Source organism: Schistocerca cancellata, chromosome 6 (genome assembly GCF_023864275.1).
Source record: "Schistocerca cancellata isolate TAMUIC-IGC-003103 chromosome 6, iqSchCanc2.1, whole genome shotgun sequence".
Classification (NCBI taxonomy): Eukaryota; Metazoa; Arthropoda; class Insecta; order Orthoptera; family Acrididae; genus Schistocerca; species Schistocerca cancellata.
In genome coordinates this window covers 507,483,158-507,508,005 of record NC_064631.1, presented here as the reverse complement: position 1 = coordinate 507,508,005, position 24,848 = coordinate 507,483,158, and the positions used below count along the sequence as shown (strand labels likewise).

The window sequence follows — 24,848 nt, the reverse complement described above, 5'->3', positions numbered from 1 at the left end:
AAAGCAATTGTGATATTGTCACATGATCATACAATATGTCACTACATCAATTGAATAAGTATATTCAGTAGTAATATGTTTCCATAAAACGTTAATTTAAAATTGTTATTAAATTACAGCGAATATTGCAGGTAATGGTCGTGGACTATAATTTAAAACTATGTAGGGAGATGTAAATGTAGGCCATTGTCAAAGCTAATAACTTTTTTCTGCGTTTGTGACCGCTTTATCAATATGTAAAACTACCGATGTTTAGGTCAATGTTATAAGTGACCTTTTTTGTTTTTGTTGTAAATAAGAAGTTTATTTACAACAAAAACACCCTGACGAAGGTCACTTGTTACAGTGACTGAAACGTAGGTAGTTTTACATATTGACAATACGGTCACAAACCCAGAAAAAATTTATTGGTTCTACAGGGAGACGCTGAAATGAAACGACTTGAAAAACGTGAAAAACCTAAATTAGGAAGGTTAGACCTGAAATTTTCCAAATTTAATTCATTTTACTAAGTGAAAACAACCACAATTAAATTTCTAGCACGTTTCTCCGAAGGTTCTGTCAATTTGACACTGATTACGTTGTTGCGGCAATGGCCTATGAATGATGTACTCCACTCAGTCGTCACAGAAATTCCTACCCCTCACAAAAAAAATATTTTTTTCAGTGGCCGAAGCTGGATGAAATGAGTGTGTCCCATATCTCGTGCAAATGTTGAGCAGTTCGTAACTTTTCAGCTTAAGTTTTTACGTTCTCTCAAGGAAATCTGCGTAATCCGGATGCTATGCTGGAGAAGTAACAAGTAATGACATTCAGCAAATGTAATGTACCGCTCTGTATTGAAGAAAACGAAGTTTAGTTGTTCAGGATACCGAAGCAAAGATGTACGCAAGAAAAACTGCCTTCAGGTGTAGCATTGCGAAACTTTTCACTATACTTGTAATTTTCTGTGTTCGGAATTAGTAATAAGCTTAAAACTACAACTTTTGATACGGAGTTCAACACAGGTAATATTGCGGATTCTCTAGTAAATAGTTAATGGCCTAGATTTTTGCAGCTTATCCAAAGGTCGTAATGATTGAAAAGGCCGTTCGACGGTTTCTGTGGGAAAAACGAACACAAGAAACATCGAAAACCCAAAAATAGAGATTGTTTGTTTATCCTAATTATGTGGAATGTCACGTTATGGATGGAGGAACGACAGATGTTACTGAGTTACCTGATTCGTCAGGGATGAAGGAGAAGTCACATTGTGTAGTAACTAAAAATATTTATTTATATTTTGTTTCTTACAATGAATACAAAAATTCCTCCAGTGTTAAGCTAAGGAAATAATTTACACATGTAACACTTATGTACATAAGCTTAAATTGTGACGTATTTACAGGCTTCGTTACAGAACAGGTACGAATAAGTACAACATAATAAAGGCACAGCGATGAAGAGTACTAACAAGTAACTGAGAAAAGAAATACATCAGCTTCGAAAAATAACACCGAAATATATCGGATTTCTTGAAGAGAGGATCTTTTCAAAAATAGTTAATGTATATCATACAAAAGTACCTCTGGCTTGCAAAAGCACCACCAGTAACACGGCAGCAGTCTGTCATCTTTCATGAAGACGCGTCCTTAAACAGTCTTGACTACTTTCTCTTCTCCATGTAGCATACAACGCTTTACGTTCCCTTGTAGAATCGCTCAATGACGTCAGCATACTTTTCTGCAACTACATTTCGTTTCACTTTCATGGTTGGTCCTGAAATTTAAAATGAAACCCATTAGAAAAAAAAGATACACAGTAACAACATAACTTCCAAGTATCTAGGGCTTTCCATCTACAAGGTGATTCCGTGATGATGTTACAGATTTTCAGTAGTGATGGAGAAGAGTAAATGTATCAATTTGAGGTAAGGAGGCCACGGTCCAGAAACGACACAGTCCCAATGTTCTTCGAAATCAGAAAGGAAAACCCCTAAGTAGGGTTTGTTTATTGCCGTTACACAGCCTTGTTAGAATGCTGTGTTAGGAATGAAGTAGCGACTGCAGCAACTCAGTTATCTTATTTGTCGTTAAGAAAAGGAAGTTGTCTGCAGATAAGATAAGAATTCCCCAACCGGTAATATACTTTTAATACTGTATCGCAGCAAAGTTTTTTAATCATAATGAATTCTATAACGGTAGTGACGATCTGCGGATTTACGAATTTGAAGCTGAATGAATATTACCGTTATTGTCACGATATTTTTTATTACTTTCTCAGCTGTCTTCCTCAGGTGTGACGAATGCAGACGTCGGATGCTCGCTACTGTTGATTTCAATGACATTGTTAACTAGAGATGGCAAAGACAGCTTAACTGCCGTAAATAATTGGTTACTGAGTACTCACAGCCATCATATGGTTACCTGTATTAAGCAGTAACCTAGTGGCCAAAACTGTGTACCTTAAGTTCACGCTGGAGTGCACTCTGACCATACTTCAAAGGAAATAGCCGCTTCTTTCCACACAGTTACAGCTGCTGGATTCCACTATTCTTACATCGGTAGGAATAGCGGATGTCGAGATGGCAGTAAGACTACTATAACATACGGTTCACAAATAATTTCTATCTACACTGAATTAACTCCACAGATGCAAAATTACTGAATAAATTTGTTGATTGTCATTTTATAGTTCTGCACAAATAACGGAAGCGTAAATGCTCCAGAGTTCTCATTTTAGTTCTGCAAGCTGTTGCTCTAGCATGTGGAAAATTTCTGATTAGATGTCTTGTTTCGCTGTCATACATAAGGAGACTGTGCTGGCGTACACTGTCGCTGCACACCTGTCGGCAAAGATGAAGTGCGAAGATCGATAAGTATGTACAGGATCAAGGGCACCAATCACAAGAGAGGCCAGAGACACGTCTGCAAGCAAAAAGCCACCAACGCCATGTCAACAGGCCGTCGCTGATGGAGGGCTTCCCCCTCCTGGATGATGCTCTCTCTCCCTCAATTTATCCCTTCTGTCAACACTGATTCTCACCTCCCCCTCCCTCCCTCTGTCCTTTTCCCGGGCTCCCTCCCCCCCTTCCATCTTGTTTTTTCCCCGTCTACCACCTCTTTGACTCCATTCTCTCCCCCCAGTCCTTTTGATTTCCCCTCCAGTGCCTTCCTCACTCCTCGCGTCCGCCCTACCCCCTCCCCTTTTCTGTGTCCTCTCCTTCCAATCAGCTCCCTCCCTTTTTTGCTTTTTCTCTCCTCCCCCCTTTTTTCCCCCTCATCTGTCTGGGTCCTGCCCCCCCTCCCCATATGCCTTCGTGTCTACTATATAGTGCAGTGTTCACGTGAGTGTTCAGTGTTATGTGTCCCCTTTTTAAGTGTTGCGAACAGACACCATACTGTCACTGTGTATTTTAGTTGTGCCTGTCTAGTCACTATGTGTTTTAATCAGCATATTTTCACTTCGCAACTTTTCGCAATGTTCCATTTATAAACAGTCACCGTTTTATCGCCTGTTTTTATTGTTTTGATATCTCGTCATTATGTTTTTCACTCTGCTGTAGGCTGCAGAGCGGCATATTACGCTGCTGCCAGCTGGGAGGGGGATCGAAATTCAATAAAGAAAAACAAAAGAAAAACGAAAGGCCTCACTTACTCACTCAGGCTGTGACAGTGCATAGCGACCAGACTAGTCACTATGTGTTTTAATCAGCATATTTTCACTTCGCAACTTTTTGCAATGTTCCATTTGTAAACAGTCACCGTTTTATCGCCTGTTTTTATTGTTTTGATATCTCGTCATTATGTTTTTCACTCTGCTGTAGGCTGCAGAGCGGCATATTACGCTGCTGCCAGCTGGGAGGGGGATCGAAATTCAATAAATAAAAACAAAAGAAAAACGAAAGGCCTCACTAACTCACTCAGGCTATGACAGTGCATACCGACCAGATTAGTGCCTATAGGAGGACTAACAGTGTGAGACTAAAGCTTGTATAGCAAGATTACCGATATTGTCTGGAAGAGGGCTATTACTGATGATGAGCTTGTACCACAGAACATGGACTCTATTCCAGTTAAGTAAATGTTCATGTAAATAAAGAACCGTATTAATCCACGTGGGCCGTGGTATTGCGGGAAGGGGATACCAGCCACCCATAAACAACATCCTCTACCTTGCTTTCTTATGGTGCAGAACTCTAGAGAGATCAAACACTACTTCTCCCGAAAAAAGGCTTTTTTATTTTTTTAAATTGTGTTATGAGTACTAGCAGTTTATTAATGACTTTCGCGACAAAATAACAGAGCTTATTCTGCTATCCTATAATTACCCTCATAATCACATTGTGTAGCAGTTTTCTCTCAACAAACTGCCTTTGAAAACATTTGCACTGGAATTTAATACTCCAAGGTGTTTCAAAAGCTTCTGTAAGATATGAATCTTCCCATGGCGTAGTATTTGGTAACCGAACTATGGGAATTTAGCCTTAATCAAACCTTGTCTGTGCTAACATTTGGGCTGTAATTCAAGCCATCTCCTGAGTGAGCGAGACAGATTTTGATTTCGGCAAAACGTGAAACCTAAAATCCGTACGAACAAGCCTCAGGCCCAACGGTACCGACCGACCGCCGCATCGTGATTAGCCCATAGGCTTCATTGGCTTGATCTGTTCAACCACTTACAACATGTAAGGGAATTTTAAATAACGTCTGTACGGTATGAAACACTGTGGGTACTAGGAAAATGTAATACATGCGGAAATAATTATTTTTCAGTATGAGATATGATATTCAGCCGTCAGTAAACGAAATCTAGCACTTTAATCCCATTTAAAACTTTATTAGAGTACTTACAGCTTTTCTTAAACGGAATAGCATGTGGAAAAGTAAATGAACCTGCTATGACGTTGTCTCAATTATTTGTGTGGTACTTCACACAACTATGAGTTTTGCAGCATATAAACAGCAGCAGAAATTAAGCTTGAAATTTAGCCTACTGTAACTGGGTCATATGTCCATACTCACAAAGTTAATTCGCTAACTTTTTGTTTACTGGCGGCACATTCCTTGACGTTTCCGTTCAAAACACATGCGTTTTTGAGAGAACTTTTGTGTGCCACTCAATCAAAACAGTATATTTTCGTACCACATCAGTGTAAACACTAAAGCCATCAAATACGGTACTACAGTTTCATTAGTATGTAATCCAATATGGCGTTTTCTCGATTTTCTTCTATCAGCCGGTCACAGCTCAGATAACTGACAGTTATTAGTAATCGTTAAAATTAATGGCTGTCGGTGGGTAAATAACTGTAATTTGGATAGCTGATGTCGCAAAGTAACCGTTTAGCCCATATATACAGTGAAATGCCGCCCGTTGCGGCCCAGCGGTTCTAGGCGCTTCAGTCTGGAACCCTGCGACCGCTACAGTCGCAGGTTCGAATCCTGCCTCGGGCATGGATGTGTGTGCTGTCCTTATTTTAGTTAGATTTACGTAGTTCTAAATTCTAGGAGACCGATGACCTCAGATGTTAAGTCCCCTAGTGCTCAGAGCCATTTGAACCATTTTTTTATAGTGAAAGTTGCATCTAATCTCATCTAATCAGCGTTTTATGATAGTGATTGTTTCCAGAGCCAAAATTTCAATTCCGTTCCAGGTAGTGTGAAAAAGGAGACGACTGAGGTTTCACGTCTCGGTTCAGGCGCAAAAAGCAAGCACGGAGACCTGAGGAAGGCAGGTGGGGAAGCTGTTCAAATATGATGAGAAAGTAACATTCATTCTGCTCGAAATCCTGGAAATGTAAAGATTAGGAATTCCGTTGTTCCTTTGAGCATTCTCTCCTTTTTTCCGAAAGATGACACTTCTCTACATCCAGAGGACATATTGCACGCAGGTACTCAGAACACATACATATTTCGTCATGGATATCATATCAACGAACTCGACACGTTGTCACTTAATGGCACAGCACCTCAAACTTGTAGGAATAAGGAATACCAACAACAGTACTTTTCAAAAAATATTTTAACTACGCGACCATTTTGAACATTGCTTTGGTGTCATCTTCAGACCCCTATGCAAACTGGATGATGGTACCCGAGCATCGGTGCATAACGACAGGTGCGAATAATATCCACTGACCTCATGGATTTCTATTTAGACGATATGTGGACTCCAGCCATCTAACAACTATCTATTTGTTGTTATATGGCTGCATTGCACACATACTGTACATAAATATCCATGAGACCAGTGGATATACATGGTACCTGTCCTAATGCATCCATGGTTGGATATCACCATTCAGCTTGCATAGGGGCCTGAAGGTGACATTAATACAGCGTTGAAACTGATCGTGTAATTAATATATTTTATAAAAAGTACGGCTGTTAGTGTTCCTTATTTGCACAAGTTTATGACCAGCTACAATCCCATGTCCAGTTCAATGATTGGTCATCCAGAGCATCGCTAAGTCGGCGCAGACATATTTTCAAAGCGGGTACCGTTAGAAGAGTAGGTTTCCTGTTGACAGTTTTCTAGAGATCATTATGACAACAACTACACTCAAAATATCTAACTGAACTTACCTAGTTCACCTCCTTGTAGCGAGAAGTCTTTCTCCAGAATGGCAAATTTCTGTATCCTTTGTGCATTGGAGATTGCTTTTTCATTTGCCCTGTCGATACCTTTTTGAATTCCTTCCATTACCTGGAAAGAAAAGAAGAAATTAAAGATAAATTTAACGAATTTTGTGACAGTCATACGTTGCTGTAATGTAAACATCCAGTATCTCTGAAGGATAATTTGCTTGTGCAGAGCTCAATATTTCGTTCAATAGGGAGGAACGCTAAATCATTTTGTCTAAGAAGCAAACAGGAAGGAACCATGATGTGATTAAAAACGGGAAGTGGCCACTGTGACGCTCACATAAAATATCAGTGCTAAAATATCAGTGCTTCTTTTATAATATGAACATTATTTACATATCTACATCGTATCCTTTTAAAACGCTTGTCTATATTTAATACTAAGGATTTATAAATAATCTATAAATCGTGCATCTGTATAATGACAAATTTGGGACCATAATATTGATCTAATAGGCATTTATTGAACGCTGTAAATATTTTAGAGGGTTCTTTACGTTAATCCACTGTTCTTAACAACATTCAGTACTCAGTTTTCAGTGGCTGAGAGTATATAATCGGAAGAAAAAGTAAGACAAGTTTATATTACAAAATCTGCAAAGCAGGGTTACTGATTATTGCCACTGCATTTTTTACAATGGAACTGCAACGTAAACAGATAGCAACATTGTTCAGATGATCTGTTCAATAGAATGAACAGCACACTTAGTGTGGCACATGACTTACAGATAATTAAATTTAACATGAACGTAACGAAAGACAGAAAAAGGGGAACAGCAAATTGCTTAGTTAAGAAGGTGAAAACACAGCAATAGAAGAGAAGGAATTCTCCTACGGGAAGCAAGATAATACAAGATGACTGAACCAAGAAAGTTATTAGAAGTAGACCACTGCAGGTGAATCCCAAAAAAGAGTAATACTGATGTCAATTTTGCCGGCCGGGGTGACCGAGCGGTCCTAGGCGCTACAGTCTGGAACCGCGCGACCGCTACGGTCGCAGGTTCGAATCCTGCCTCGGGCATGGATGTGTGTGATGTCCTTAGGTTAGTTAGGTTTAAGTAGTTCTAAGTTATAGAGGACTGATGACCTCAGAAGTTAAGTCCCATAGTGCTCAGAGCCATTTTTTATGTCAATTTTTAAATGCAAACTACTTAGAAGTTATTGAAAATGAAATGTAAAACATTGAAGATGAAACTGGAAGTATCTGAAATCCGATATTATAGAAGGTTGTAGATATACAAAAAAACAGAAATTAAATATTGCGGATGGAGAAATAAATCTAAAGGACACCTTTAGTGGTACGAAGAGATTTGCTAGTGGCACATCTGCCACTTATTACTTGATAATCAATTTGGCGCTGGAGCAGTAAGGAGGAGAAAAATCTCGGTGAAGATGAACATACTAACCGCGTTATTGGGAAAGTGAGCTGACGTAATGTATGTAGAAATGAAAAGATTGGCACAAGATAGAAAGAAACGGAGGCCTGGTTAAATCCAATCAAAGTAGTCATTACTTTTACATACAGACAAGAAGTACGGCGTACAAGTGCTCCCAGTGGCCTACCACAGAAACAGATGCATTTACCAAGATCGAGTCTATAACTGGTTCAGTAAGTGCTCTCTGCAATAATACTGTAGTTTTGATGTTAATTTAAGCAAAGGGAGGCTAAAGGTTAATATGTTGGAGCACTAGCAAAGTTTGATGATGATGGGGAACAAATTTTCCCACGCTTTAGTGAAAGGAAACTTCAAGACAGGCGCCTCCAGTCAACTGTGGAAATCACAGAGAACGTAATTTTGGATGACCAGATGCGGATTAATATTTTGTTCCTGCCTAACGTAAATCAAGGTTAAGGCATTCTCACTCAGAATAGCCTGGTACGGTGGGTGGTGAAGGGCAGGCCAGATGCAATGCTGTGATAATACAGATGACTACACTCTCGTTACAAAATACAAAAAAAATGGCTCTGAGCACTATGGGACTTAACTTCTAAGGTCATCAGTCCCCTAGAACTTAGAACTACTTAAACCTAACTAACCTAAGGACATCACACACATCCATGCCCGAGGCAGGATTCGAACCTGCGACCGTAGCGGCCGCGCGGTTCCAGACTGTAGCGCCTTTAACCGCTACAAAATACAATACAGGTAAACTAATAGAGAAAATTTAATGCAAATTTGTGCGTTCGTGATAAGAGCTATGCGTGAAGCCTACAGTAATTTAAGCAGTCGGGTCTGGGTAAGATCTGTCAGAATAGCTCTGGCCGTGTATAAATACAATGAACGAATTCAAACCTTCCATCCAGTCTCTCATCGATCAGTCGCTACTGAAAATTGAAAAAGAAGAGATATAACTGAAATGGTACATTCAACGTTTAAAAATTCATTCAGACAGCAGACAGATAAGTGAAATATTAAATTCCCTATTTAAAAATGCATGAAATCACATCATACCAACGTCTGACTGCTGCACATACTCACAAATAGTAATGAAATATGCACTCCCAGTACTAAATACAGCGAAGATTACTCAAAGTGAAGTAGGCATCAGAACCTGACGAAGTGACTACTAGATTTTTCATTGAATAAGCTATGGAATTAACCGCTCTCCTCGATCATATTTAAACGGGGCCTCTAGCACAATGCATACTCTCGCGTAACTGGAAAAGAACACAGTTCACTCCTGTTTATAAGAGGACGGATTTACCGAGTCAGTGACCGGTAACGCTCCGTCAGTCTGTTGCAGGATCCTAGAGCATATTTAGTGCTCTAAGATTAAGACGTTTCAGGGGGAAAAGCTTCTCTAAGGATCAGCAGGTATTCAGGAAAAACCACTGATGTGAAGCACTAATTGCTTTTGACAAAAGTTTTCTGAGTGTCGTACCGCGGCATTATGTAAAAAACTAAACTGGAAAAATCAACATTTCGGCCACGGTTACAGCGGCCATCCTCTGGGTGTAAACACTGTGGCAGCCACTGCAACTGCCCGATCAACGGCACGTAGCGATCACAGCGCCGTGCTGCTCGCTTTTCGTGTTCAAGTTCGTTTAAGTTGTGTTGCTCGAGATGCCACTTGGTATAACAGAGACACACAAACTGGGATTTGCCTTGGTCTATTGGAGCTGACAAATCCTGTAAAAGGTGAGAAAAACTATGTATCGTCGAAATGGCTTCTTCAAAAGAAGAAATTCACCAATGCTTTATTACTATAGGAGCTGGAATGATCTCCGAAATTATTTAAGAATGGCAAGAAATGTTTTCTTCTGAGGTGCTAAGGTCGTCAAGCCACATTTGACGGAAACTACTGTAGTAATGGTCCTGCGATGGGAAATGCCGTGAGCTACATTAAGGGTTTTAGCCACTGACAGAACACATTAAAATCTCAAATACAGGGGAGTTGTATGTCCACAGTTACTATATAACACTACTCCTGAAACCGGCAACGTCGCCGGCCGGGGTGGCCAAGCGGTTCTAGGCGCTACAGTCTGGAACCGCGCGACCGCTACGGTCGCAGGCTCGAATCCTGCCTCGGGCATGGCTGTGTGTGATGTCCTTAGGTTAGTTAGGTTTAAGTAGTTCTAAGTTCTAGGGAACTGATGACCTTAGAAGTCAAGTCCCATAGTGCTCAGAGCCATTTGAACCATTTTGAACCGGCAACGTCATCTATATGTAAAGTCAAACAAATTATGTTCATGTAAACTTTATGTATATACTTAGCACAAAATATGTTCCCTATAAATTTAAGAAACTCATTTCCAATTGGAAGCAGAAAGACATGAATGATTGTGGCACACATCATGTTACAAATACAGTAATCGATGCGTAAGAAACGAGGCATTTAGACACTGTTATAATTGGAAAAGAATTTTCAGTCACACGCTTTTCTCTTTATAACAGATTGCGTGGCATCAGCTGGAATGCTTTTTAAAACTTGCAGCGACGAAGCAAGTATATTTTATGCATGTACGTTCCTCGTCTGTCACCATTTCGGCTTTTAGATCTTGTTGCCGATACATACCAGGATTAAATCTAAAAATCGCAGTACAGACAGCTGAAGGAATTTTATTCATAAAATATGTACATTTCACTGTCCCTGTGTGCCAAGAGAATTTTCGAAGAATACGTTCAGAACTACTTCACAAGACTGCCTGTCCGTACCACAAGCATTGAATCCATAGACGTCAAAGTCTGTACTTGGTACCCTAAATTCGCCTCCACCGATTATTGCATGATTGGAGTACTTCCGCATTACCGGGCGTAAACCATCTTGGAATGATTTTAGAACTTTACAGCGAATAGGGTATCCGAAAAATAATCCAATAATTTACTTGAGATCACAGAGGCCAGTTATTTGCCTCCAGTTAACTTCACGGTCAGGCTCAATTTCGACCGCGATGGACGTAATGTTTTAGTCGACTGCAATGAGCACCTTCTATGACGTCTAACCTGTCTTTTCGAGAAACATAGCACGCCTCGTTAAATATTTAAGAGCTTTCTACTTTGTGTTAATATGAGCACAACAATTTTCTAGGAAGGTGGTAAATTCAGGGAGTTTTTACGAATTCTTCTGCAATTTACTGTTAAAATGTTGACATTGAAAATGTCTTTACTTTGTACGCTAACTCATTTCGCTCTCTGCGCATTGGTTGCTGCACATTCATCAGAGGACCTCAGACTATCGCCTAGCCTAAAAAATTGCACTGCTACCCGAGTAGCTGCTTCCTCTGTGTAATGCACCCCTGATCTATCTAAGAGAATCCTACAATTCTCCACCCCATAACGTACACGCAGAAATCTACAGCCAGGACCGTCACAGAATCGACGTAGTCTCTGAGATCCTTTACTCGGCTCCAAACCAGAGGACCCCTGGCTAGGATGCTGCAACCTGCGAGCTCTGCGTGTATCTCGTGTGCATGGCCAGCAGTACTGACCACGTCCGCTAGCCGCACACAAACCCATGCGAACCGAAGACGGTCTCATAGCACAAGAAACACGCGTCATTGGCCCTGACACGAAAACAAGATTACACTAATTACAGCACTCACAGAGGCTTTTAAGCACCCACTCATCTCGCAATCCATATTTGACTTGAATTGGAAAAGCCTTTGACACTCCCTGGCAGATATTCCGAGTGCACACTTGGCTTCTTTCCAGCCCTAGACGCTATTTCCCTGAGGGGTTCATAACATTTCTAACATCGGAGCTCCCGATAACTAGCAAACCGTCCCGCCGAGTGACTGCTAGGACCTTGCTGTACGTCCACTCGCAAGGTGAATGGGCGAGGCCAGACGAGCAGTCCCAGCGTTCATTCACTGACTCAAGCGACGCAAATGGGTTACAACCTGCCACTCGGTCTGCGGTGAGCGCGGTTCCCCCGGGTCAGATGTTGGAACATGGCTCGGCCTCAGGGCCCATGGGCGAAACAAATGACACTCGAAGTGTCCCATGCGACGTGCCAGTTCCTCACCACGTCTACACCCCAACGGCAGCAACCTGCAGATACACCGGACCGTAGGTAATCTGTCTTCAACAGTTCGCGAACTGCGGCCAGCAACTCCTGCATTTTGCCCAGAGCAAACACGGTCCCTGTCCATCCCAACACGGAAGTTCAAAAGCAAACAGAAAAAAGAAGCCCTAATGTCTTTTAGACAAGTACTTTCATTCCCAAAAAAACTCTTAGGATTACAAACGCGAGCGACTAGGAAACAACGAACCTATCACTTCTCCAGAAAGCGTAGGGCAGGTGGCAGTCAAGTTTCGTCTGCCTCACACACAATTAGTTTCGTCCGTATTTTTACAGTATTTATTCCCGCGGAGAGTGTCAGAAAATGAACTTCTGTCGAACGGTTGGAACGACTAGTAGAATTGTGTACTGTATGTACAAGACAAATGATTGAAATTTACCTTTCGTAAGAAGATCGCTGTGTATCATTTCGTGACTCTCATTTAAATTCTCAGACATCTAGTCACACTTATTGAGGTACAGCTGTAGCAGCACTAGTTTCAAAGGTCTCACCATCTACGCTAATTTTGTACTGCAAGCAAGAATTCGGTGTGTGGCGTAGAGTATTATTACTACAACTTCAGTAAAGGACTAATATCTCTAAATCTTCTTTTTTTACGTGGTATATATGTACGACGAAACATTTCTATGTGACTCTCACGTTGACAAATATTGTAAACGACTTGCTTCATAGATGAATTACCTTCCCTAAGATTCCTCCAAAGAGTTTAATTCTGGTTCTTCCTTCACCACAAGTCTTTACCAAACATCTTTACGACAACTTCTAGTATATTCATCAATTACACACCTCGGATGAATAATTTAAATTTATGATTCCTTTTTACCTTATGTCACCTGCCGAAAGTGTGATTCCTTTGGCGCTAACTCGTTATGATAGAGTAATAAAATAATATCAACACTGTGTGCTACTACCAGGCCCCCACAACCGCACGAGTGGTCGACTGTGAAGAGCGGACAAATTGAATAGCTGGCCGGCGGCCATTAGAGTGGTAAACTGACGCGCGGATTTCGAATGTTTATACATCGCTTTTGGTTATAAAATGCCTTCCCTAGAGTTAGGTCACAAACACAATGCCTCATTTAAATACGTTACTACAATATAGTTTTTAATTTATGAACAAACAGCAACTAGTCACTGTTTATGAATTTATGTTACGTAATACATGGAATCTGCCGTAGCTAAAAGCTATGCACTGGACCCCTAGCATTTTTCGTAGTTCATTTACGATAGATGTACGCAAAATGCATCAAAATACTCGAAGATTTGCCCACTATGTTAATAGATATTTTCTGACTCTACCTTGCTTTAGATTTTATGACGAAAAGTGCGTTATATATGGCGTAGTGCTTTGGCAACTCACAACCAAATTATCAAGGTTCAACCTAACCTAGACCATGAAAACACTACCGATCAGCCAGCTACAACAAACAAGACTTCAGGCAGGCATCCAGTATCGCATTAGTCACAATATTTACTTTCGAAGATGTACACTTCAGTTTATATGTGTGGTTTTTTCATATAATAAATAAAACTCAACAACTGTTCCATCGAGAGAAGTTGTGAAATCAGATTACAATTACACACATTCAGCTGAATTTTATAACGATAAAAAGCCTGCTAACTCGAATTTCGTGTTGCTTGCAACTCAACTTTTATAGCTAAAATAAAATGTGGTTCACAAAGAAAAATTTATCTTCTGCTGTATATGGTCTGGAAAACGAAAGATGGATGGAACAGCATCATCTTTCAGCTTTGTGCGATTTACGTAATTTTTAAGGAAACAACTTTCTTCAAAATGATCGGAACATACAAAATGGTATTCTGTCGGTCGGAAATCTTGCCTCCTGACAGCGTTTAACCATTTTTGTAACAGCTGTGGTTTTGAGAAAGGAAACCTGCAAATATATGCACAGACATTATGCTAATACCGTGTTACAAAAACATTTACTAAGCAAGTGCACTGACATACAAAACAACTTAAAATATCCACATACCTGTGAAATGTAATATTCGTTCCTTTCTCGAATTTATTTGTACAATTAATCGCTGCACAACTCTTCACCATTGTACTTCTTTTGATTGGAACGTACAGACAGTAGAATTACGAGTAACAAATGCTGTATGTACGCCCCAACAAATATACAACGTTGAATCAGGGTCTTCATAAACAACAGTACTACACAACACATCAGACTACCACCACTATAATGGCGTCCAGCCGAAGGTTCAAATTATCCCGCGACTGCAGCGCCATCAGTGAGTCTAGTTATTTTTTACAAGGTCTTTGGCTACTACAGACTGTGTCGTTGTAACTATTGCACAGAGCAAAACAATGCACCTTTAGTTTCGTACCGTCTCTAACGGCCTCGACCACGAGACAACACTGAGCTCTAGCTTTTATTTTGTAGCCAAGTCCTGAAACTTCCAGAGACGAAGTGAGCAAGTTAGTAGTACCCGATGACCTCCAGTTATGTTCTTCGGTGTTCAGGGAAAGAGCTATTGAAATCTATGTTCTGTATTATTCCATTTTTTGATGTTTCACTAAAATTATTCTAATCAATCTGATCTGGTCGTGCAAATCTACGTTCCTGTCTGTAACAGAATTTTAATGACAAAAATTTTAATTTTTAATGTGAAATTCGCGAAAGGCATTTGCAGATTTGAGTAAGAATTATTTAATTAAATGATACCTGAGTTTTGTAATTGTGAATTCCAAGCGTCATACAAAAATGATGTAAATGTTTTGCAGTCTAGACAATGCAATTATAATGCAACTTTTTTTCAAAATTGACATGGTGAGTAAAAATATAGTCCTCGGTAATTCTTACAGAAAGCAGTGTTAGACGTTATTGTTTTTGGTTTTTACAGATTTATCTGTTTCTTCATACAGTGGTGGTCTTATCACATCAATTTTCGGCAAGTTAGCAGTGAGCTTACTTCGACAGGTACTAAGAAACAGTTTACGCTCTGAGAAAATGTTACATTAACCCAACTTAACAGTACATGGTTGCTGTTTTTTTTTTTTTTTTTAATGTAACAGTTAACTTTTAGTGAAGGTATTGTATGGTTTGAAGTATGATCCCAGTATCACATTGCATATATTTCATGAACGTGTTTCTGGATTATCGAGCTGACTTTTAACAATTTTTTCCTCTCAACATTAATAATTATTTTAATTAAGCAAGCTTAGTTTGGAAACAGTCTGCTGCGTCAGAGGAGATACGCGAGAAACGCGTGTAACACAAAATAAACGACTTATATTTTATGATATTCATTGACCACCGCCTTTGAATTGTACATTTCAGCTGAGTACTGCACAAAGATTATATATTAAGAGATCATAATAAACGGAAATGTATTGTGAAGCTTGCCAATCTATCATAAGTCTTTGCATAGACTATTGTTGTAGTAAACTGGATATTGTCTGTTGGCGTTTGTTGTCTGTCTTGATCGTTGCAAACAAATGGTATGCAGTAAAAAAAATAGCGTATGACTATGATTTTTTTCCCTACCTTTATTTGGGATTTGGTACTTTGAACATTACAAGTCACCCGTGGTACAAATGAAACAATGTTACAATACTGCTGCACACAATATTGTTTTATGGGTTTGGTTGGCAGCAAACACGTACGGTACGAAAAACTAATTCTAGTTTTTTTCTAATTTTTATCGATCTAGAACAACTGTGGCTAGGCACTTAACTTGCACGAGGATAAAGGCGTGGCACAGTAATTTCAGTACTTCTTCCTGAAACAATATGACGCGTCTTCAGTTAATTTGTTTCCGGTGCGTTGATGTGTTTTTCCTTGTATCATTAACTGCCTTGACAGGAATTTTTTTTAATAAAAAGTTTTTTTTCAGTTACGTTGCGTAACTTTTCCCTTAGTTTATCTTAGACATTCACAAGCAAGTGATTTTTTTGTGTTTGTCTTATTTAATCTTAGCCCCCCACTATCTTACTTTCCGCCAATTTTGGGTGCTTTCATCATGGACGGTCACACTGGCCGGGAGGGGGAGGGGGGGGGCGGAGGCAAGACTCAAATTGCCACTTTTTATACAAATGAGCGTGTCAGTTTTGTGAAGTGTCATGCCATAAGAACTATATTTAATTGGTGACACAAAAAAACTTATTATATCACAGAGAATTGGTTGTTATCCATTGCATATGAGAATTCCATGACAAATAGTTCTCTATATTCCATATTGTAGAGGGGAGGAGGTAAGTACCCACTCTTGCCTCTGCCCCCCCCCTCCCCCATCCTCTTGTGTATAGCTATGAGTGACATCCAGTGATTACATTGAGCCTATATACTTGTCTACTGTTACTAGCTATTCTCATACTTTAAATGGTGCTTGATGTGTACTTGATATTCCTCAATGCTATTGCTAGTGGTACCAAAGAGTGTTTTGTAAGCTGTGGCTGAGACTTGCACTCACGTCCGCAGCTTGTAAGGTGTGTCCACTCAGCAGTCGCACAGAGGAAGAATGTTCTAGGAAATTATGGAATTTCTACCGTGGACCAGACTATATAGCCATTGGTAAGACATAGCCCATGCCCAGCAGCACTTGTCAACATATGTGATACCTCAGCTTGCTCTCACAGGACAGAAAAGAGTGCTTTCCTGTGCCATGGACTGCACAAAATTTTAAATGTAGTTTTGCAGAAAAATTCTCTCTTAATCTTGTCATTACAACTTGCTCAAATCAACCAGTTGCTGTGTAGCATATACAGTATCGGACATATGGTGTTTTGTTCCAAATGAAGTCTTTAGCAACTGCTCACCATTAACATGACTTAGAAAGACACTCCTTGTGTATCATGCATCCAAATGCAGCAATCCCAATTTAAAATATTGTAATCTCAAGTGACTGATTCTGCTCTATTTAATTACAGTACCGGAATCCCCAAATAACTGCACCTGCTCTAGCTTGCAAAATCCCTTGCATTCAGTCCTTTCAGTCAATTTTCTGCTGACTATGGTGAGCAAGACACTGTGTTTCATTCAGAGGATACAAAAGAGTAATTTATCTAATCAAAACATACCTGTATTACAATTTGTCTGTGGATAACAGTTGGTATCTCAGTACCAGCTCTGTAATCCAGCAACATTATGAACAGAAATTGATGAGTAGCTGTTGCATTATATTTCAATATGAAGCAGTTCCTTCTGGATTTTTCTTTCCAGAATGAGCGAAAATAACTGACACCAACAATCTGTAGCAAGTTTTTTTTTCCTCTATAAAATCGAATTTTCTCTCTCTCTCTCTCTCTCTCTCTCTCTCTCTCTCTCTCTCTCTCTCTCTCTCTCTATTTGAAAACTGGAGAGTTCCTAGGACCCTCTATATGGACGAATTATGGGCTGTGATTCATGAGTGTGGTGATTATGCCCCCCAAATTTTGTTTGGTGTCTTTTATATGTGGTCTTCTGTTCAAATTTGAATGTTTGCACTTCATATTCAATGTTTACTGTAACTTTTATATTTAATTTTGTCTCTAATTATGAATGAATATTGAATAGAATTTATAACTTCTGACTCTTCCAAAGAAAAGTATTTAGTAATACGGCTTTTCATTTTCCTCTGGTTTATTTCTCTACCCAATTTAAGAGTTGTGTGGACCAAAACCAGTGAGATACCAGTATTGATCGTAATGAAAATCAATTTCAAGTAGGTCTAATTACGTAGATGTACTAACATGATTATATTATTATTTCACTGGAACAGTGGCATTCAGGTGAGACTGCAATTTTTAACTGGGGTAGGCTTATATTGTAGAACAAAAACACACTTTGTACCAACCTTCTGATCAGGACCCTTCAAAATTTCAGACACAGTCTTGGCAGTGCTTCCATGTGTCTTACACCAGCGCCTGGCAATTGCATCCAGCTCATCTAGTGGTTCTCCAGTCTCTTTTTCAATTTCAGTCTGAAAATAAAAAATGTACCATTTGAAGTTCTTCCCTCACTTGTGTGTAAAATCACACAAACTCTCTTATGATTCACAGAGAAAATAGGAACACAGCTCGTGAAACTAAATCTGATGGAATAACAGTTAATTAAAAAAACCGGAAAATCAATTTAAGTTAACAGAATCATCAATATCTTATGAAACACCATAAAGAAACACAAAAAGAAGAATCAAAAGAAAAGGAACTGGGTTGAGAGTGCTACTGGTTGCTTATTTAGCTAATGAAGTGATCATTGAATTTCACCTTTGATTGTTTACTATGGCAAAGGATCCACATATGGACCAAAGAGTGTGATAGCAACCTGAAACCTATTCAAACACATGGCTGAATACTTCTCCACAGCAGTTTGCTTCTTTGAATGTCCAACATGATTGCCACATGATGTGACTTCCTCTATATGACAAGTAAATTTTTCAGCAGAAGAATACATAAAAAGAATATACAATATCACTCTTGCAGATATTTCATCCCTATGTCCCATCTGCTTAATCCTCACCGGGGATATGAAAGAATAACTATCTTCCCAAAGACATAATTTGTAAAGACTAGATATGTTTTCAGTGTTCTTTAACTTTCAGTAACTACATCAACATTCCACGAACTACTATGAAGTGCATGGCGGAGAGTACATCCCATTCTACCATTTATTAGGACTTACTCTCTTTCCATTCACAAATGGATTGCGGGAAGAATTATTGCCTAAATTCCTTTGTGTGTGCTGTAATTAGTCTAATCATGTTTGCACAACAGCTTTGGGAGCAATAGGCCCTATTTGGGGGTTTGTAACATATTCCTAGATCCATCCACTTGAAGTCTGTTCTAGGAATTTTCTAAGTAGGTATTCACTGAATTGTGTGCATCTGTCAGTTCATCCTTCCAGAATCTTCAAGACATTCTCCCATGTGTTGAACAAACGTGTTACTGTTCAAGCTGTCTTCATTCATAACATGAGTGAAATCATGTATGTTAGGCACGGGGTAATTGTCCATGACAGTATGAGACGTCTGTAATCATCACACATTCGGAAAGAACCGTCGTGTTTGAGGGTGAGGTGAATCGGTGAAGACCAGTTGCTGTCTCACAATTGCAGGATACCTTCCTCCAAAACTTCATTAATTTGCTGCCGGGCCGTGTGCAACTTAATAGGGTTGAGGCGTCTAACCTTGTGCCTAACAGCAGGGCCGGCAGTGGTAACTATCTTGTGCATCATTACGTTAGTGACGGAAGAAACTGAGAACTGCACACGAGACTGATCGTTGTCCTGATGCGAAGTTTTTGGACAAGTAGGGCGCAACGAGGCGTAGCCGTTACTGTGAGTGGGAAAAGGCAGTCCGGAAATCACACGCCTCGGCTGCGCATGCAGCATGGAGCAGGTCAGAATGCATGGTGAGTGTGTACTTTCAGCAGGCGAGAGCGGCGTTGGCGTCACGCATGGAACAGCAATGCCCACCGAGTCACGTGGCTGGTACGTGAGAGAGGGAGAATGTTTATCAACACACGGGGTGGCTGCTTGTGCAGTGTGTGTGGCTGCGTCGCACATGTGACTGTCATTATTTGAAACGCAAGCACTGAATGTGGCAAGCGCATTGGGGTGCGGAGTCTTCCGGACGCGAATCGTCACACGCAATTAATGTGTTTGGACTATCGTGATGAGTGTCTGAGCTGATGTTGGCTGGAGAAGCTCGATTAGGTGGCAGAACTGTGGACTGCAGTTTTAGCAGTGAGTTACGAGCCATGACAAGCTCATTGTAGGTGTGTGCGATGCATTGTTTCAGCTCAGCATTGTCCCGGCGGAGTTGTGCCGCGGAGTCATATTCTGACATATTCTGACATATTAGTTGCACAGGTCACAATGTCACCTGCGAGGGCAGAGCACTCGTGTACTAACTCACATATCACAAGAGAAGCAGAGTGGGGAACGTAAGTGTGGGAGCACAGTATCTGAGTGTTAGTGGGATGGTGAAGCACTGAGACAGTTTGTAATGGGACAAAAAATCCATACCGAGAACTGCTTAGCAATGTCGGCAATGTAGAAAGCCCACGGAAAACACAGAGAATGAGATAGGTGTACCAGTGGCAGAGTCTGAGGATTGTAATGTTGATGTGTTGACAGCTCGCAGAAGTGACCTCATCGGTGAAAAAACGGGGGAGCCATTGATGTAAGTATGATAGACACATCAGCGCCAGTGTCGACTTGGAAAGTCAGTCACATACAAACGACCACTCAGCAGGACGGATGCGTGGGCGGAGTGCAATCTATGAGGACGCCTGTGAGATTCCCCACAGGGCTCTGCGTCTTTTTAAGTCCTGCAGTCGCCGTTTGGGTGCTGGCAAGGTAACCGGCAATTCTTAACATCCTCACCGAAAACCTTATGGTACCATCAGTATGGATGAGCCAGATGTGGTGGTGGTGGTGACTATGGTAGTGGAGGAGGTTTTTTCTCGTTGATTTGTTCAGGCATGTATACCGGCACGTATGGTGTGTGGGCGATCTTGGAGTACTCGGACGGTGCAGAGGCACTGTAGAAAGCATGAAGGCAGAGCAAGCACATCCTTTGCAAACAGACGGCCGGTACGCTGGAGCAGTTTTGCCAACTAGTGCTGTGTGGTGAGCTGGCTGGTGTTGTCGTAACAATGAATACAGTTGGTCTGTGATGCAGAGACGAGAGCCGATTGACTCAAAGGAGTGAGGTAGCAGGTGGATTTGTAGGTCAGTAGGCAGCTTGGCAGACCACACTGCCCACAGGGCGACGTCCAGCATGGTAGGCTCACTCACAAGTAACCGAAGGCAGTGCCCGAGTTGTGACGGGGTTTGGTGCCCCAGGTGTTCCTCATACAAGATCTTGACGATTAATTCTTGTTGTGAGCAGGTGATTCATTCAATGATCGTCTTCTTTGCGAACTGATATTTTGATGGAGGTGGTGGCGAGAGAAGTAGATCGCAAGTTAAGTAGGAATGATCATGCAGGTGCATGACGAGACACAGGAATTTAGAGTTGTCATCGAACATGTGATGCAACTCGAAAAGATACTCGACAAGCACAAACCATGACACTGGGTTGTCCTCATATAAAAGTGGCAGCTTTGGCAGACAACTTGGAGGTGGGGATGAATGCGGCTTCGGTGTCTCTTGGAAAATCATCTGGTCCGTGACGGGAGAGACTATATGGCAGGCCGGCGCAGTAGTCGTGGGTGTGTTTCTGGCAAAAACAGCCATAGCAACCACGGGTTGCATTGTCCTTGATGTATTGTGAAAACACCAAGCAGCTGACACAGTCAGTACCGTGGGAACAGGTGGTTGCGTGGTAGGCATTGGGGTCCCGTAAACTGGGCCGTACGCTACAGGCAGTGATTTGAATTGACCCACCTTGGAAATAATGCGGAAGGCCGGCACGGCAGGCGGGAGATGAGCAGCTGGGCCGGAAATCAGGATGCCCCGTGAGTGCGAGGGTGGGGTGGGAGGGCGGGGGGGGGGGGGGGGTTGGTAACTCGTATGACAAAAGATTTAGTTCTCCACACTCATTGAAGACACACACCGTGAGGTCAGACTATAAATGACCGGTGGAACTTGCGGAAAGTCACTTCGGTGACGTAAGACGCCATTGGAAGGTGAAACACCGAATGATGCACTTGAACTGACGTGGTCAAAAACTTGAGCGACCTGTCTGGGGGATGAGGATGAAGAATTGTGTGCACTAAAATGTCCTTGATTAGTCTGCAAATGAGGCAAAACTGGACCAGGTTGTGGTTGATAGTGGCCAGGTGTGTTTGCGGTAATGGCGGCACTGCATACGGCACCACAGTAACTGTTGTTGTGGCCCATTGAGAGTCAAAGTACATGCAAACAAAGTATTGGGTGAAGTGGCCATGGCGGCATGCACATAACCTGTTGATGCTACAACACCTGTAGTGGTAGTTGTGGAAGACGTGCAAACTTCGGGGTTACCAGTACGGGACCATGATGCGTGTAGAGGTATACTGAATGAACTGTCCCACAGATATCTGCACAAATATATATTTCCACAGTAGTCATATGCACGTACATAGCAAGAGACATAAATGCAGACTGTTAGAATAACATGGCAGCTCGAATGTCCAATCTCAGTCAAAGATCAAGTTGTTCATGGTTGATATGACCTGTCGATGCCACAAACTCATGGTCACCACAGTAGCTCCCCCCCCCTCCCCACCCCCCCACACCCACCCCCTCCACCCCCCACCATATCAATACCTTTCTTAGATAACTGCCTCTTTCATCAATGTATACTCTTCATTTTGTAAGGTGATTAATGTAATCTGGTTTACTTCGTTATTCTTAATGCAGTAGTTTTGCTATGTTATTGTAATTGTTTTCGTTGCATATTTGTGCTTTTTCCATAGAAAATTTTGTACACATTGTGATAACATTAATCCAATATGTTATATAAGCAGAAATAATCACACTTTGTTCAATGGTGTATGATACACCATAAACCACTTGTCCATATTAAGGGCAAATTTAGCTATGTTGTATCCAAAACAGAATTTTCATTGTTGACTTCCTTTGTATAAGAGCTTATATCTGCTAGAGGGATCAGCTTTTTTCTTGGTTGTTGCTGTTTTTACTGGAAAATGTCTCCAGTTCTTAACTTGAAACCTAGGTGAGCTTTCTGCTTTGCTTGCCTACATTGGTTGTCAGGTAGAGCAATATTCTAAAGGGGCTACTCTAAACTCAAGTTTTGTGAACTTAATTTTTTCTGTTCCTGGATTCAATATGTGTTATTTGTGGATTGCTATTTCTAGTAGGCAAAAATAAATCTTCTCTCATCCATTGATATATTTTCTTATATAAGTGAATATGAAGATAAATTCTGATTGTGTAAGTGAACTCTATTCGTTCCTTAATTATAATCTATGCAATAATTAGGTCTGAACTTTGTTTCTCCACTTTGACTGACCCAAACTTTTCTTTCATCAGCCAATTTCACAATAAGAATATTACTGGTTAATGTAAGTGTAAGTTATTTTCTCAAGACAGCTGCATTGAATTGGAGTGGCCTATTTTTCTTTGTTAGTCATAGAACCAAGTGTGCCGATCTAGCAGACGCTGAAGAAGTTGCAACATCATCTGCATAAATAGTTCTCCATTTCTCACACAGAGCCTCATACATTTTCAACACAATGTGTTCACTTGTCAGAAATTTGATGATCCCCACATTATTTTTTTCTTCTGTGCAGCTTACATTTTAAACTCATTGCAGTGCCCATTATCTGAAGCACACAGTTTATGTACCATATCTGGAAGTCACTGCCAGATTCTGTTAGCCTTTTCCTCAACTTAATCAGACTTTCATCAATGCAAATATTTTTGCCTTGAAAGTATTCTCGAAAAGTGTCAAGTGATAATTGTGCTTATGCCTCTGGTTTATTCTTGTGTGTTTCTGGGGAATAAGTGGGAAAGTGTGAATATGTGGAGATGGATGTGATTTACTTAATGGCATTGTTTCAGCAAAAACTGGTGGCTCAATTATTTTTCTTTTCAACCATTTACCTTGAATGGAACTTTTTCTTACATGTGACTTGAGAATACAGAGAACCAAGTCCTGCTTCATATGATGAATTGTTACATAAAAATTAATATTTTATCGTTATTTTAATCTACAGCTGCATCTTCTGGTATTTTGCCTGCGTAATAATTCATTTCCTTTGTAATGATGTTGAAACAGAATGCTGCGAGAAATTACTATACACTTGGAGCTTTGAAGTATTCTGTCCCAGGTAACATAGAAATATGGAATCCATTCTGTATCTGAAACTGTTGTAACTGCGACCAGGATGGTCACGGGGGTGCACTGATGGAAGGCACGGCGGGACCTGCGGAGAGGCCCGCGAACAACAACCCAATGGAAAAGGATGGACACGATCAACGTAGGACAGAACGAATACTACAAGACCGAACAACAGAGTCACAAGGAAACAAACTCATGCACGAACCAGGAAGAAAGCAGTCTAGTGCAAGTGAGGTGTAAACTGATGTAAGCAAGATGAGATTGACTGGATGAGTGAGTGGCCGGTGCTTGAGTACGCTATCGGGGGCACCGCTATTGGCCACTGGGACCACGTGTTCCACTGTGGTGTCCCCACACTAAAAGTGCGCCAGGAGGCATGCGCCGCCACAGCTTACGGTGCAGAGACCTCTATGGGTCTTTGACATCCATGACGTCTGGCGCAGATTCAAATTCCGTGGCGCGTGGTACCAGAGAAACTCCTGCCACACAGCATGGATTTCGAAAACATCAATCATGTGAAATGCAACTCGCATTTTTCTCACATTACATGTTGAAAAGTTTTGGATCAAGGCAGTCAGGTAGATTTTGTATTTCTTGATTTCTGAAAAGCATTTGACTCGGTACCACACCTATGCTTATTGCCAAAAGTACAATCATGTGGGGTAACAAGTAAATTTATGACTGGATTGATGACATTGGTAGAGAGGATGGAGAGTCATTCTCAGATGTAGGAGTAACTTTGGGTGTGCCCCAGGGAAGTGTGTTGGGACCCATGCTGTTCACATTTATATCAATGATCTTGTATACATTATTAATAGTAACATCAGGCTTTTTGCAGATGGTGCAGTCACCTGGAATGAAGTACTGTCTGAAAGAAGCTGCATAAATCTCCAGTCAGATCTTGATAAGTGGTGCAGAGGTTCGCAACTTGCTTTAAATGTTCAGAAATGTAAAATTTTGCA

General features: G+C 40.8%; 1 protein-coding gene across 1 annotated transcript in view; it reads right to left on the bottom strand.

The window, feature by feature from the left end:
• Positions 1–1,273: 1,273 nt before the first annotated feature.
• The window catches only part of LOC126191064 (very long-chain-fatty-acid--CoA ligase bubblegum), a 175,749-nt gene continuing 152,174 nt past the window's right edge, over positions 1,274–24,848 (bottom strand). Inside the window, exons 15-17 of the mRNA XM_049931781.1 lie at positions 17,950–18,075; positions 6,567–6,687; positions 1,274–1,758 (exon numbers count right to left, since the gene is read on the bottom strand). Coding sequence (XP_049787738.1) covers positions 1,679–1,758; positions 6,567–6,687; positions 17,950–18,075 — 327 coding nt within the window. The 3' untranslated portion in view covers positions 1,274–1,678. The remainder of the gene's footprint in view (positions 1,759–6,566; positions 6,688–17,949; positions 18,076–24,848) is intronic.